The 17,597-nt window shown below is 34.6% G+C and overlaps 1 protein-coding gene across 1 annotated transcript; it reads left to right on the forward strand.

Annotated features, from left to right (window-relative positions):
• The first annotated feature begins 4,004 nt into the window (after positions 1-4,004).
• LOC144436851 (uncharacterized) lies at positions 4,005-5,078 on the forward strand. The gene has a single exon (XM_078125712.1). It carries the CDS (start codon positions 4,005-4,007, stop codon positions 5,076-5,078), a length of 1,074 nt encoding a protein of 357 aa, XP_077981838.1.
• Positions 5,079-17,597: the final 12,519 nt, after the last annotated feature.

A 17,597-nucleotide genomic window follows, 5' to 3' on the forward strand; every position in this document is an offset into this window, starting at 1 on the left:
TCTCGGCGTTGAATCAGTTGAATCGGAGAAAGCTCGAGACAGTAAATCAGAGACGCGACGTTACACAGTCTACTTTAATTTAATGGTTAACAAATTGAACATTGACTGAACCTGAAAATGTACAGTTTTGAAATAATCCTGACGCACTTGACTGATGGTTAAAAGTTAAATTGGTGTTGCTTGATTCAACGAGAGCAGGACGCTGAGACGGCTTGTTGCATGGGAGAACTTGTACCTTATCAGCCATGGCCAGTGATGTTGAAGCCACTGATCGATCGTTGCTTTCGATCGCAATGTCATCAGTGGAATTATTTGGACTACTGTAACCCAAACTATTGGACAGGATACCTGACATACCTTTACTCTGAAGAAGTGTTAACTTAGGGAGTGCACAGTTTTAACTTCGGGGGGGGGGGGGCGGAGGATTTTCAGGGGGGGGGGGCCACCAATTTTTCTCAAGAAAAATTAGGGGGGGGGGGGGCTAAACAAAAATTTCACTATTTGTTAGGGGGGGGGGGCACAAAAAAAACCTAAACCTGAATGTCAGGATGGACAAGTGCCAGATATGTATATAAAATAAAATATAGGCAAAACCCAACACTTGACTGTGCACAATGTCCTACAGAAGTAGCATTTAACATGGATTGATGATAAAACAGTGCACAAACCTATTAAATCACAATATTTGTATTCAGTGAAACAAAAATTGACTCTGCCACTTCTCAAGGTAACTTTCCCATGAAATTGTGTAGGACTTGTTTTATCACAATCACTGTCTGAGATATCAGCCGTGCTTGAAGTTTCAGAGTTATCAGAAAAACAATCATCACTGTCTGTAACACCTATTATAGCATTTTCACTTTCAGAGTCACTACTATTTGTATCACTGATGTCTGTAGTTGTAGTTTGAAGTTCATATGCAGTCACTTTTCTTGACCTAAATTCAGGTGTTCCAAGTATGTGCGTTGATATTATGTCTACTTTTTCTCCTTTTAATTTTCTATATTTTGGCAATTTATGCTTGTCTAGATACTTATCTAGCTCTTTTACGTTCAGTTTTTCTAGAGTTCCACTTATGAATAACTGCAACCAGTCATAGTCATTATAATTCTTGTTTTCTCTTTTCTTCTGTACCTCTACTCTAACCGATGTCTGGATCTAATGTTTTTCATCCTCTCCAAATTTCTCAAATGTTCAATGTAGTTTTTAACACTGTTCACACTGACAATATATTTCTCAGCAAAACGAGAAATAGCAGCTTCATCATTTAATTGTTTTGAAACATAGAGCTTTTTTAAGTTAGCACGTGGTTGGTAGTCATGAACAGTTCGATTTGGTAGGATTCAAATATTATATGATAGCTTTTGTGACTTTGAATTAAACACAAAATTATTCACAGGTGCTGGGTGAGGAATGTATTCATAACAAGCCATGCATTCATAAAAATATTAATCAACCCTTTGAAGTGATACATGTACTGCCCCCCCCCCCCCGGCCCCTCAGCGCATCAGCTTACTAAAGTCTCTTGAAATATAGTCCAGAAGTGTTTTATATTTTGCGTAGAGATAATATGAATACTATAATATAGGAAGGGTCTTAATATGTATTTCAATCTTAAATAACACGTTTTCCATTTGCACTGCAATTAAAAATGTTTCTAAAATGTGTAATTTATGAAGTGTTTAAATTAATAATAAATGATTGTGTGACCAACCACTTCAAATTAATCCTAAAATTTGAATATGTTCACATGGAAAAAAGTTTCCTCATGGTGCAATTTTGCACTATTTTTTCCATAATAAGTAATATATATATATATTTACTTGTTCATTTATTTGCTAATTTATTTATGTCAGTGATGGGCTAAAAATCCAAGAAAAAAGTGTAGCCAGACCAGTAGTCTATTCTGTCACCCCTCAGTTGTAAGTAGACATCCTGTCAGCCAATTTAACTTATAATAGTCTTTATTTGTGATTTTATGAGTGTCCATGATTCAACAACTTTGTGCACTGGTTCAATTCTGAAGTAAGTATAAATATGGAATAAGTTAATACATGTAGCAACTGCTGGCAAATCTATGTGTTGCTGTATCTGTGTTTCACCTGTGCGTATTTTTGTTAGTGGTTTCAGGGGGGGGGGGCGCATGGAATAAAAACAAGAAGTCTTAGGCGGGGGGGGGGGGGGCAGATAATTTATACCAGTTTTTGTAGGGGAGGGGCACCAATAAAACTCCCTTGCTTCATTAGAAATCCTCCGGCCTCCCCCTGGAAATTAAAAATGTACACTCCCTTATTGGTATAAGAACGAACACTAGCTTCATTTTGTGAGTACTATTCATATGCTAGTTTAGGGGCCCATTTTACCACTGCCAGCCGTCACGTGGTAAAATGGTATTTTACCACAGTTATTATCCAATCAGAATGGCACATAGTAGCATGATATATATAATATAATTAGGCATATACGTGGCTGTGACTGAACTGATCACAGGTAGGTGAGAATTTTGCTGAAGCTTGTTCCTATTCTCATGATGAAGTTCCCACAGCTAATTGCGCTGTACGTTGACTGTTATACATAATTATAAATTTGCCAGTCTACATTCGGAAATAATCACAATTCATGTAACAACACTTACGTCATTGCCGCACTAGTCATAACAATGGAATACAATATACGTTTCTATTTAACACATATTTGGTTTATAAAAACACGATTGGAACTATTTTGAGATAATTGGATTTTGATTAATTAGTCAAAGAAATTTAAAAAATTGCTACCAGGATAGCATGAGTCTTATACGTAGAGGTACTTTTATTTTTATTTAGAATACATTTCATTATATCTAAAAAATCATGTAAATTATCGATGTAGTTATATCGCGTGTATTTAGCAATGCCCCATCTGGATCATCGGCAGTATGTACTGCCGATTTTACATGTCACACATACCGAGCAAATGTCATTAAAATAACGGAACAAAGTCATATTCAGACACATTCTACTTACGTTTTAAACTAAATTTGATATTATATGTATATCACAAGGTTATAAGCGATAATCTTGGTTGAGAAACCACAGCACCGGTACCGTGCACTACCTTGTCACAGTTTCGAATCTTGTTATTTTAAAATGAAAAACAAATTATGTTATGTAAAACGACCCCACTACAAATTGTACATGTGTGGTAACTGTTTTTCTTTCTATTTAATATTGCAAAAATCTATTTACAATAAGTGTAACAGTAGGTGTCGGCAGCAGAAAATGAATACATTTATCTTTTATAAAAGAAAAAACATAGGTAAGCTGACTTCGCGACAGGTCACGCGATTGCGTAATTTGAGTAACCGTCAGCCGCCATTTGTTGATGCGCGATGAAGAAAAAAGTGCGATGAAATAATGCAGTATTTGTGAAATTCAATTCAAAGATGTAGAAAAATATGTGGAAACCCTTATATGATAAATATATAATCCCACAAAATCAATGTTAGTTTTACGTCATAATGCTCCTCCTATGATTCCGCGGACTACAAATTCCCGATTAACATTAATATATATATTTATATATATATATATATATATATATATATATATATATATATATATATATATATATATAATCCAATTCTAGCTATTTGGTGAACGTATGTAGAAGGGGTATGTAGACAAGAGGAACAATAGTATGATGTATGTATGCATGTATGTTTGTTTGTATGTATGTATGTATGTATGTATGTATGTATGTATGTATGTATGTATGTATGTATGTATGTATGTATGTGTGTATGTATGTATGTATGTATGTTTTTTCGCTGATTATTTTTGTTGGTTGGCTTTCTTTAATAGCAAAGAAAACTTAACTTCTGGATTGCCACACATACATTTGGTAATCTTTTATTTCTTCAATTTGTAGCTTGATTACTGGTATTACACGTAGTTCCTTTATATCAACTTGTTGGACGATAACTAAGATTGTAAAAATCCGTGCGCCATTTGTAATTGGACAGAATGAAAACCCACAAGTATAAACTAATAGGAATATCAGTTCTATTATTGATTGGGTGTGGAATTGTAGAGTTCGGTTTAACTTCTATTGGTGGTGCAAGTGAAGTGTCACGGATAAATTTTCATCATGAGTTGACTTCGGAAGGTCATACTGGTGAACTGCCACAGCTACAGGCATCTAATGATGTACACAAGATGTATACCTCCAATGTGACCTCACAAGTTACTGCCAATACTGGTCACTACACCAATGCCACTATCGAAGCTAAGTCAATCTACAACCGATATGGGTTTGTTAACGTTCAATTCCTTAATCTAGGATTTCTCAATATAACAAAGAGCTGGATCTGTAATGTTGAGTGTCTTGGAATAATTTCATCGACTCTGTTCATAGTAAATGATATTGAAACTCATCGGCAACTAACAAGTTGGAATCCACAACTAAACGTAGTTCTTGAATCGTTCGGTACGTCTGATTCTATGAAGTTTGGACAAGCTCAATACCACAGACATGGATTGTTCCGAGCTAAGGTTGTCAACGAACTCCTGAAACATGGTATATCAGTTTTTAAGACCGAGGCTGATGCAGTGTGGTTTGGCAACCCCATCGACTATTTTCGGCGATACAATAATACCGACTTCATCGTGATGCATGATAAGTGTTCGAAAATGAAACCGTCGCAGATGTTAAATGGAGGTTTTCTCTATCTGAATGCAACATTAGGGACAAAGGCTGTTTGGAATGAATTGATAGAACAAGTCGAAAAAGCATTAGATCTTTTCGCTGATACCGCTGGAGATAAGATTATCGGCGATGCTGCCAATGATCAGCTTAAACTGACCAATATCATAAGTAAACGCCGAGCTTCGGTACACGTGGAGTGGTTACCAATTGATCTGTACGTTAGTGGGATTTGGTACAATGATGAAGTGGTTCGGAAACAAAGTCATCCTACGGTCATTCTGAATAATTACATCATTGGAAACAAAAGCAAGGAAAACCGTGCAAAGAAAGAGGGTCACTGGTTTTTATCAAATAACGATACGTGTATGCCATGTCAACAAAAAACTACCTAGTAATACAGACAATAATAGTGGAAACGCAAAGAAAACAGAAGTCAAGTCAGGACAATGTAAGATAATCACATCAGACCATTTCAATGGTCTCTTTACTTAATGGTACATTTGGGGTTTAGGTTACTTCTCAGTTACATTCCTTTAGTTTACAATGATAGACAGAGATGTATAGTTTTTATAATATATCTTGTTATATGCAGATTATATATTCATAGACAGGGAACTAGTTTTTATTATATATCAGGTCATATACAGATTGTATATTCATAGACAGAGAAGTATTAGTTTTTAAGATATATCAGGTTGTATACAGATTATACATTCATAAACAGAGGAGTGTATACTTTTCATTATATATCAGGTTGTATACAGACTATACATTCATAGACAGAAGTATAGTTTTTATTATATATCAGGTTATATACAGATTGTATGTTCATAGACAGAAGTATAGTTTTTATTACATATCAGGTTGTATACAGATTATACATTCATAGACAGAAGTATAGTTTTTTTTCTTCCGTAAGGTAGGAGATACTATAGGGGCAGAAATGTCTGTGTGTATGTGTGTGTGTGTCTGTGTGTCATCGTTTTCTCCAAAACGACTGGTTCAATAGATATGAAATTTGGTACCCATCTTCCTTATGGAAACATGAAGATCTGATTAGGTTTGGTAAACACCCAATAAATTTTAATGACTCAATTGCATAATCAACGGTTTTCAGCAATTAGTATATATCTTATGAATTCAAGTTTCAAAATTCATATAATTTGGTACAAATATAAAAAACCGTATATTACATATGCTTTATCAAGTTTGTTGATGTAACTTTAAGCCTTAATGAATCATTTGCATAATTAATGAAGTTAGGCAATTAGGCTGTATCTTAAGACTGCATACTTCAATTTCGATATAATTTAGTATATTCATTAAATATAACAAAATACATTTGTCCTATAAGATTTTTTGATATACCTTCCGGTGTTAATGAATAATTTGCATAATTAATGAGTTTCGGTAATTAGGCTACATCTTAAGACTGCATACTTCGATTTCAATACCATTCAGTACATACATTAACCATAACAAATCATATGTGGCCTATACAATTTGTTGATGTACCTGACAGTGTTAATGAATAATTTGCATAATTAATGAGTTACAGTAATTAGGCTATAACTTAAGAATATATATTTCAATTTTAATACAATTCAGTACATACGTTAACCTTAATAAATCCCATATGTCCTATAAACTTTTTTGATGTACCTGACAGCGTTAATGAATAATTTGCATAATTAATGAGTTTCGGTAATTAGGCTATAACTTGAGAATACACACTAATTTCAGTACCATTCGTACATACTTTAACCATAACAAATCGTATGTATCCTATAATGTTTGCTGATGTACCTTACAGTGTTAATAAATAATTTGCTTAATTAACGAGTTTTGGTAGCTAGACAATATCTTTAGACTGCATACTTCAATTTCCACACAATTTAGTACATACGTTAAATGTAACAGAGTGCATATGTACTATAAAGGCCGTCGATTTCACCTAAAGATTTAGGGAACACTTTGCATAATTAATTATTGTCAGTACTTAGGCTTTGTCAAAAAACGTTCATTACAATATTTTTTTGAATATCATTTTAATGGGCAATTTGCATAATTGGGGAGTCCCTTACAGGAAACATTCAATTTAAATCTCATAGATTTTCGATTAGAAATTTAGGAAGTATGATATTAACGTTGAACTTTCTCTAATTTTACCTTGTTGTTTTGCAATTTCTCCCAATATCAATCTACTGCTGTTTTGGTGTGAGCCATGTGATCGTGTAATTAACACAGTATCTCGGGAAATATACACTTTCATTGAACACATTCATCAGGTGTAATAAAGTATGATTTATAACAATATTATGAAATCTATAAGCCTAAGGAAATAAATTGTTGTTCACGATCTAGCCTACGTGTATTACTTCGCAAAATTGTAGTAACACTGGTGACCTTTATATTGACCTCTATATATTCAGTATACAGTGAGGGCGCAATGTGTGGTTTGAACAGGGAGTTTGAATTATATTTATGATAGCAAGACGATACCATTACGGAAGGGCATTCAGTTTAATCTGGTTAGTAATTATTCTATATATTGATTCAAAGTCAATATCATTTGGTACATATGTTGACCATTACAACACATGTATGTCCTATAAAATTTGATGATCTAGCTTGTATCTTCAATAAGTAATGTGCATAATTATTGATTTTCAGTAATTAAGCTATATCTAAAGAATACACTCTTCAAATCATGTTACATTTGGCACACACATCTATCATAACAAAGTATATTATTAGTTTAAAAAAATAATTACCATAAATAATGATTTTTGGTAATTAGGCAATAGCTCAAGAATACAACCTTCAAATTTAATATAATTTGGTACATATATCAGTCCTAATAACATTCTATAAAGTTTGTTGCCATAGCTTTTAGTTTTAGTGAATCATTTGCATAAATTAATGATTTTTGTCAATTAGGCCAGATCTTAAGAAGAAAGCAAGTTTCAAATTTAATAGTTCTATATATCAACCATAAAAATGCAGAGGTGTCCTATGAAGTTTGTTGGCACAGCTTTTACTTCTTGATTTCTAGTATTTAAGCTATATATAATTTTTGTGTATTCATTGATGATAACAACGTGCACGTTTGTTATAGTTGTTGATAGTCTCGAGTCGTTGGGTCTGTAATGATACGTCCTTTCGAATTGTCGAAGTAAAAGTTGTAAAATTGCGTTCGTTTGTTGAATATTGATCCATTGTGTTTTCAAATGGTAGTAACCTGCAATTTGTATATATCGACTTTTACTCTCATCAATGTTGACGTGCAGTAGTTTCGTATATTATTCTTCTCTCCGTAACTACATTAAGTGTAATTACATGTACTACCAAACCAAAATGAGTATAGAGTTTAAAATAGGGAGCACGATATTATTTAGGACTCACGAAATATTTTTCATGGTTACATATTACATAAAACAACTGATAGTGCATAAGCATATACAATGATACATTTTACCTCGCTGTGTGAACACCAATCAACAACGGATGAAAGACGAAAGATTCAAACACAAAATTGTTTGTTTGTGTTCACATTGAGATAAAACGTATGATTTTATGTGCGTGCGTGTTATGTCTGTGTTTTGTGTTTGTATTCGTATAAAAACGAGGTGTGAGATGTGAAAGAAATCGTGGTGCCTAATTGAAACTGTACTATCTTTCTGGTTTGGTAGTAGCTAACAATTCATGTAAGTTTTTGGAATCAGAAAATGACTAGCAATATTTAGGCCCTCTGTAATTTCCTGAACTGAGATGAATAAACTGTTTGGCATCAACTCCATACATGTTTACATTTTACTGATATACTCTTTATTTTACGTTTCTCAAGAAAGTGAATAGAGCCATCGTCACCTTGTGTTTGCTGCTCTTACCAATGACAACAGCTGTTCAATACTACAGCGAATATGAAGGCCAAGAGTTTACCGAAAAGTTCAAAGATCTTGATTGCTATCACCCAATGGGATACTATTGGTCTGGTTTACATGAACTGTGCAACCCAAAATAAATAAAATCACACTTACGGCGTGAGTAAGATGAGATACTGAAAACTCAAATTGGCTCTAAATAGGTGATACCCGAGGAGAGCTACTGCAAAGGGTCACATCCGTCTGTGTGTGTGTGCGTGTGTGTGTGTGTGTGTGTGTGTGTGTGTGTGTGTGTGTGTGTGTGTGTGCGCGCGCGTGTGTGTGTAATAGTGTCCATTCTGCAATGCATGAATCAATTTATGTGTAAACCGAGCAGTAGATGTCAACAGTTTGTATATGGAGGTCACTTAATGTCCCATACTCCGCGATATAACGACAAAATTGCATTACCATTAACTCTGGAAACTTCTTATTTTGGAACTTATTTAATATTGTTGACATCACAGTGCCTGATGTGAGGTTAAAATAAAAGAATATTTCTTTTGATGATAAATTTCAGGCTTAAGGTGTTTCTTTTAGTGAATGAGTACGAACACGTATTCTGAGATTTTCCAAATGTAATAACGTGTTTGCTAGAATTTCGTAGACGTTTGGATTCACGGACAAGTGAGTGTGGTGCATGCTGTCCTCGTGCACTTGTTTCCAGGGCAAAACATTGACTAGTATGTTTTCGACGAAGACTTGCTTTATATAAATTTTAGCATCCAAACTCATCGTTAGAATACCCCAACACTAGTTCAAAATGGCGCCATAATAAACTTTATGAAAGGGGCACAAGCTGAGTTTACACATGTTTGAGTGTAGAGTTTATGCATCATATTTATAAGGTACTCGCAGTATCATACTTACAGGAGCATACATAGCCACCACTAGCAATTAATTGAACAGTAACCCAAACATAATTTATGAATGATCCGATGATGTATCATATGTATCAACAATGTGGAGGAAATCCCTACTATGCAATCAACTGGTTTAACAATGACAGAAAACAATTGAAATGTTATAGAATGCACGCGTCGACATTAAAATCAATTTAACATTGTTCAATCGAGGTTATAACATATTTTCATTTGACTAAAAAGCTTATGAACTCATCGTGTGCCACCTAGCTATAATCTTGACTGTTTACACAATTATCACGATCCCTAACCGTGCTGCAGACAATATTCATTAGCTGAATCTGACGACTTCATTTATCGATACTCAAATTGCCTTCAGGCCTTTCTTATACACCAGCAACGTACGCGTTAGCCACTCTTCATCCAGTCGCAGTACAGTCTGTTGATGCCAAGACAATCCGTGTAAAAGAAGGGGTAATCAGAATCAGAATCACTTTATTCATCCCACAAGAGGAAATTAAAACAGCAGTTCTTGCAGGTAAAACAAAAATAAAAGCAATACAAAATATAGCATTACATACTACACAGGCCTCAGGCCACTATAGATAATGGTCTGAGCATAGGCTTACTAAAAGCGACAGCACGGTACTTAAAAGAACGACAATGGTTGCAGGAAATTTAAAATGTCGGGATTTATTTGAACATATCAGACCACTTGCCTCTTATTATTGTTAACGTTGTTAAAAACTTTGATGATTTTACGTAATATAAAGAACCAGTCAAATTGATGCAATGACCAGGATTAGTAAGAACCTTTAAAAAATATATTCTAAAGCAGTCCGCTGTGTCTACTTTAAACTCTGAAATGACAAATCTACTCATTACTCACCGTTGTCGTCATCGTCATCGTAACCATCATCATCATCATCATCATCATCATCATCATCATCATCATCATCATCATCATCATCATCATCATCATCACCACCACCACCACCACCGTTGTCGTCATCGTCACCATCATTATCATCATGTATATAATCTACTTGTTTTTTCCATTGACATTTTAAACTAAGTTGAAACTAATTCACTGTATTATCTTTACGAAGGACTTTGTTATGAAATATTGCGAAATGATCGTCATGTCAAACATAAGATGTGATAAAATTTATTAACAAAGAGGACAAATTCGAAGAAGATGATAAGTTTAAAATCCATGGTCGACATGATCCCTAGCATGTGTAAAAAAGACAACATAGATGCAAACATAATTTTACATACCAATATTTGTTTTTAATGCATGCGGGTGTAACAAAATTCATAGTTGCTATTAATATCATACTGAGTGTGGTATGCGTGATATGGTGAGTGGCATGTTATCCGCGTGGGCAGTGCGTGTATATATGTTAAATACTTGCATATTAATGCCCGAGTACATACTATATTGGATCAACCAAGACATCTTTATTTAACGAATATAAACTACTTTTAAAATTCCTTTGAAATTTCACACATCATTGATGTGATATTGCCAACGTTAGAAGTTATGTCTGCATACTATACTATTAGGACCACAATTAGGACATTGGAACTAACATTATCCCCAAGAAATAAACACGAAACCAACTCAGGCCACAAAATGTCAAAATGACAAGTCCACTTCACAGTCCAGGGAGATATACGAAACCATGAGAAATAAAAAAAAAAACCGAAATGAACAGTCAATCCGTTCAAAATCCGTAGATATGTATTCAGAGTCAAATACATTGGCATGGACATGATTGAAATGTTGCATTTGGGTACGTTGAATTAGTGTCAACAAAGGAAGAGATGTTGCAAATCCTTGCGATCCTTTGGTTGACAGGCTAAACGTCCATACGTTGGCTCACCTGTCGGTGGAATAAAAAGGTAAACAACAGGACGACTCTCAGAAATTACCGTTAGAGCTGATGATGGTTACAGCACTCTTACTAGAATTCATATAATGTGGGTTCGACTCCAACACGTAAAACTTTTCAATCACTTTCCCCATTCTCATTTTATTTCAAATATTTGGGTGACTTTCTGTGAATCTTGCCCTTAATATAATATATATATATATATATATATATATATATATATATATATATATATATATATATATATATATATATATCTTAATGAAAGCATAGACAGTAGATGGTTAAATTAAAGGCGTTTCATCAGGGAAGGAAGGCGAGTTACGACGTGACCTCACAATTCCTTGGCAATTCCTTCCTCTCTCTCTCTCTCTCTCTCTCTCTCTCTCTCTCTCTCTCTCTCTCTGGCAGGGAATTGCTTAAAATAAAGTTTCCATTTTTAGAGCTATAGCAGATACTCTAGCCAATTAAAATCGCAAATAAGTATAGAAAACTAATTGTACACTCCACACAAGCTGCATTTTACCTCAAAACAATGCATAGACACACCACAGCCATGTGGTTTCGCGACAAAATAAGAAACCTGCTGGCAGTGTAATATCATTAAATGACGTGGCCCTATTGAACTGCATGTACATTCCATTTGTTTCCTCATATCCAGGTTTAGCAAGCCAATCGCAATCCTTTCCGAGGTGAGCTATTTCGATAACCAAACAGTGGTAGGATGGCCACCGCAATAATGTTAAACCCATTCCAATCACAACACTCAATCTAGCAAAGATAAACACACTTTTCGTAACCATACAACTATTGTAACTTGAGAAGATTCCCATGATGGTAAGTGTAATGCTACGTCCTTTCGAAATGTAACATTTTCTGTGTGGGCGTGCTATCAGTGCCTGTATTTTGTGTTTGTATTCATATAAAAAACGCAGTGTGATGAGATGTGACAAAATTCGTGGCGCCTAATATAAACTCTACTGTCTTTCTGGTTAGGTAGTAGAATCAGAAAATGGTAACTTTGACTAGCAGTATCTATGACCTTTGTACTTTTCTCACCTGGGATGAACAAACTGTTTTGACTGCAAAACCATCAACTCTATACACGTTTACAATTTAATTAATGTTATACTGTTTATTTTACGTTTTTGAAGAAATTGAATAGAGCCATCGCCACCCTGTGTTTGCTGCTTCTACCACTGGCAACAGCTGTTCAATACTACCGCGAGTATGAAGGCCAAGAGTTTACCGAAAACTTCGAAGATCTTGATTGCTATAACTGTATCATCCAATGGGATACTATTGGTCTGGTTTACATGAACTGTGCAATTCGTCATAAAGGTTGTCCAAATAACCTGAAAAATGCCGTCAACAGAGTACATGGCCCAGATGCAAAAATCAAACCCGGGTCGTATATGCTGTTAAGAGCTGACTGGGGCAGAGAAGCTACCTATGAGATCGCTGTGCCAAAACCAGTATGGGATACGGACTATGATGTGGTAGGTAGAAAATAAATAAAACCACACTTAAGATGAGATACTGAAACCTCACATTGGCTCTGAATAGGTGATACCAGAGGAGGGCTACTGCAAAGGGTCACATCCGTCTGTGTGTGTGTGTGTGTGTGTGTGTGTGTGTGTGTGTGTGTGTGTGTGGGTGTGTGTGATTGTGTAACAGTGCTCTTTCTGCAATGCATTATATATTAATCAATTTATGTGTAAACCGAGCAGTAGATGACATATACAACAGTTTGTATTGTCCTACCCTCCGCGATATAACGACGGAATTACATTATTATTAACCCTTGAAACTTCCTATTTTGAAACTAGTTTAATAATGTTGACATCACAGTGCCTGGTATGAGGTTGTAATAAAAGAATATTTGTTTTGGTGATAAATTTTAGGCTTAAGACGTTTCTTTAGTGAATGAGCACGAAATCGTATTGTGAGATATTTCAAATGTAATAAAAGACGTCGTTGCTAGAATACCATAGAAGTTTGGACTCACAAACAAGTGGGTGTGGTGCGTGCTGTCCCCGTGCACTCATTTTAAATTGAGGGCAAAACATTGCTATGTCTTCGACGAAGACTTGTTTTATAATAAGTTTTAGCATCCAAACTTGTCGTTAGAATACCCCAACACTTGTTCAAAATGGCGCCATAATAAACTTTATGAGAGGGGCACAAGCTGAGTTTACACATGTTTGGGTGTAGAGTTTATGCATCATATTTATAAGGTACTCGCAGTATTATACTTACATGAGTATACATAGCCACCACTAGCAATTAATTGAACAGTAACTCAAACCTGGTATCAAGACATAATTTATAAATGATCCAATGATGTATTCTATGTATCAACAATGTGGAGGAAATCCCTACTATGCGATCAACTGTTTTAACAATGCCAGAAAACAATTGAAATGTTATAGAATGCACGCGTCGACATTACAATCAATTTAACATAGTTCAATCGAGGTTATAACATATTTTCATTAAACTAAAAAGCTTACAAACTCATCTTGTGCCACCTAGCTTTATTCTTGACTGTTTACACAATTATCACGAGCCGTAACCATGCTGCAGAAAATATTCATTAGCTGAATCTGACGACTTCATTTATCGATACACTCAAATTGCCTTCAGGCCTTTCTTATACACCAGCAACTTTAGCCACTCTTCATCCAGTCGCAGTACAGTCTGTTGATGCCAAGACAATCTGTGTAATATAGGGGGTAATCAGAATCAGAGTTATTTTATTCATCCCACAAGAGGAAATTAAAACAGCAGTTTTTGCAGGTAAAACAAAAATGAAAGCAATACAAATTATAGCATTACATACTACACAGGCCTCAGGCCACTATAGATAATGGTCTGAGCACAGGCTTACTAAAGGCCACAGCACGGTACTTGCATTTGGTTGCAGGAAATTTAAAATGTCGGGATTTATATTTTAAACTCTGAAATGACAATCTACTCATTACTCATTCAGGCCTTGGCACTTATAGGATATATACTTTCTTTTTTCCCTCTAGATCTTCTTTGGGTTAATTACAATTACGTACATCACAATATTTTATGTATATGTTACTTTTTCACAATAACGTGGCTTAGAGTTTTACAGGGTGATGGAGCTGGAATTGACATGTTGGACGACTGTTTCCTTTGCACCCCTCAGTTTGTGGAATTGTATGGTATGAAGAGTGTGTCTACTCTGTGTGGGGTAAATACCTGAATTGTCTCTAATATATATACATGTGTATGTATGTATGTATGTATGTATGTATGTATGTATGTATGTATGTATGTATGTATGTATGTATGTATGTATGTATGTGTGTGTGTGCGCGTGTGTATGTATTGTTAAGTTTTATCCCTATCATGTGTTTGGGATCTGATTTTAGTAATTATTGCTGTACTTATTTTAACGTCTGTTTTATGATTATGTTGTACAGCGCCTTGAGATGTCTCTGAAATTGAGGCGCTTTTATGAAAATGAAATTTAATAGTATCATATGTTGTTTAATTGTGAGCAATGTAAACTAAAGGTAATCAATACTTTTTGAAAAAATGTTATCGTACACAGCAGATAAAGAATTACTTTTCAATATAGGAATGAAGAGGAGCTCAATCTTATATATATATATATATATATATATATATATATATATATATATATATATATATATATATATATATCATGTAGTGAAAAAATAAATGTTTAATACAGAATAAGTTTCAAGGACAAATTTGTTCCTTTTTAAAAGATGCATTTTTTCCTCTTTGCTCATTATTTAAGAGACACGATTGAACTTGGAAGAATAATTACGTAATTTCTACAATATACTTAAATACTAGTGTTATTTATCCAAAGTTCTGTGGCACACCAGGTGTAAAGGACACTGGACTTGTCTTCTGATATGATATCTATTTCGCACTATCTAAAAATGTCCAGAAAAACCTTGTCTACATTTGAAGCTAACTATATTTTTGAAATTTCATTTTTTCTTATTTTATCCCAGCTTTGACAACATCTTTAATTATATGAAATAACCTTGGACTTCGATTCATTACAGAATTTAATTATGATTTTTTTATTACACATTGGCTGAAGATGGATGTCACAACTTTCCCAAATATACCGGACGGTTTGCATGGGCTCCTGTCAGGCCGATAACCCACAGTTCTGAACTGATTTGCACCATGATGACTTTAACTGATGGGACAACTACCCACAAGCACTGTTTCCTGAACTGGGAAGATGTTCCGGTCAATTTTGATTAGATTTGTGCACATTCTTCCCGTCCATCTTCATGTTTCCATCTCTCAAATTAATCAACTGAGTTTTCATTCACTTTGCATGTCTTATCTAAGTTGACATTATAATAGCTGTCATGATTTAATTAATTTCGATTTGGGCTTCTTTCTGTCGAAGATGCAATAAAGTCTACAAATACTACATATTATTACTGCTGAACTTTGACTGTGTGGAGTTTTATTTCGAAGACTTGTTGTCAATATATTACGACGTTGAAATGTTTCAAATGTTTTTTACCTCAGCCAACTCCCTTATAACTGAAGTCACAAAAATCAATGATCTACCTTTTGAAACTTTTAAGTGTCTGTTATAGAGTAAAGGCGAAGGCTGTCACAATTGAGCAGACACTCGAGGATAAAAACAACACAAATAAATCAAAATTTCTAGTTAAGTCGATACTGAAGAAGCGGTACAGTTGTGCAGAAAATAGAGTGTGATGAAGCGATGTGCAGGTTTATTTTAATGTGGATCAGATGGGTTATAACGTGAGACAAGTCTTCGTAGTATAGCATATACAATTCTCCTTGAATACTTCATTCCTGTGTGATTAATGGATTAAATTGAATTCTTTCGTTTAATCTTTGATCTAACATGTCAATGTCGAGGACAAGTGTAAAGTTACTAGGAGAAAAGACGTATTTGATAAAATGGGACGGCAAGTATTTTGAATAAAGTACCAATTGTAGTTTCGATTACCTGTCTTTCAAGCCATAGTTCGAGGTAAAAATGTTGCTTGATTTGTTTGTTTGATTTTTCGCTTGATAGTAGGCGTTGTCGTTTAATTTTTTGGGTTATCGTACAATCTAATAAACTAAAACATGCAATCGGTGGTATAGTGGTAAATAGGAACAGTCCCCGCAATAATGGAACATAGTATTAAACAAATGTAAAGGAAATGTAAATTTAAATGTACTGACGTTGAGGAACCTGTATAGCCACATTCAATCGAGGCTAAATTATGCATATCAATCAGATGTTGAAGTTGATGTGGTAAAAAGGGGTGTATGAACTCGGTGAGTATCAATCTGCTAAGACAGTGCTCTATACCGCAGTGGCAGAGGGTAATAGTTTTGAGTTGTTTTACAAAACTATATATATATATATATATATATATATATATATATATATATATATATATATATATATATATATATATATATATATATATATATATATATATATATACACACACACACACTTAATAACAATAAGGATGTAATAAGTCGTTACTCAGAGTTTCACGCTTCGAGCGATCTTAAAACGACTCAATTGGGATATTCAAAGTCGATACATATACACTTAATGTTTGTATGTATATATTGCGTAACAAAATGGTCGGACTAAACTATTCCTTACGGGAGTTTACTTCTATAGTTGGCGAGCGAGTATTTGCCGTCATGGCGAAATTCCGAGATCAGCTCGGATACTATGTGTATAGAGTTTCATGCTTCTTTCGCCAAGTAATCAGCTTGGAGAGCAATTGATACATAAAAATGAAAGAAAACGAGTATGTTATTACATTATATATTTACACTACGGTCCGTTTCACCAAAAGGATCATCAGGTGTATATGCGTGGGTGATTAGATTCGCTGATTGTGTATACCGTGTACAGTCGCGTTACACGCGACTGGTAACTTAATATGAAGTAAACAGAACACAGCAAAAATGGTAAAGACAGACATACACACTTAAGCATCCACGGCCAGATTACAAGGCATGTGTCTAACAGGCCCTGTGCTGAACATGTAACACATGTGGTACAACAGTATGTGAAACTTGTGCTGATACGGGGTCTGTACACTTGGTATGATTTCATAACAGCTTACTGAATTCACAGATTTGTAACAGGTACATAACTTCTGGCACAGGTATGTATATTGGTGTGTGAATTGTAACTATATACAGTA

This window comes from Glandiceps talaboti, chromosome 6 (assembly GCF_964340395.1).
Source record: "Glandiceps talaboti chromosome 6, keGlaTala1.1, whole genome shotgun sequence".
NCBI lineage: Eukaryota > Metazoa > Hemichordata > Enteropneusta > Spengelidae > Glandiceps > Glandiceps talaboti.

Bases quoted from the DNA above. Each gene is read 5' to 3' on its own strand.
- LOC144436851 (XM_078125712.1), top strand. From the start codon at position 4,005: ATGAAAACCCACAAGTATAAACTAATAGGAATATCAGTTCTATTATTG.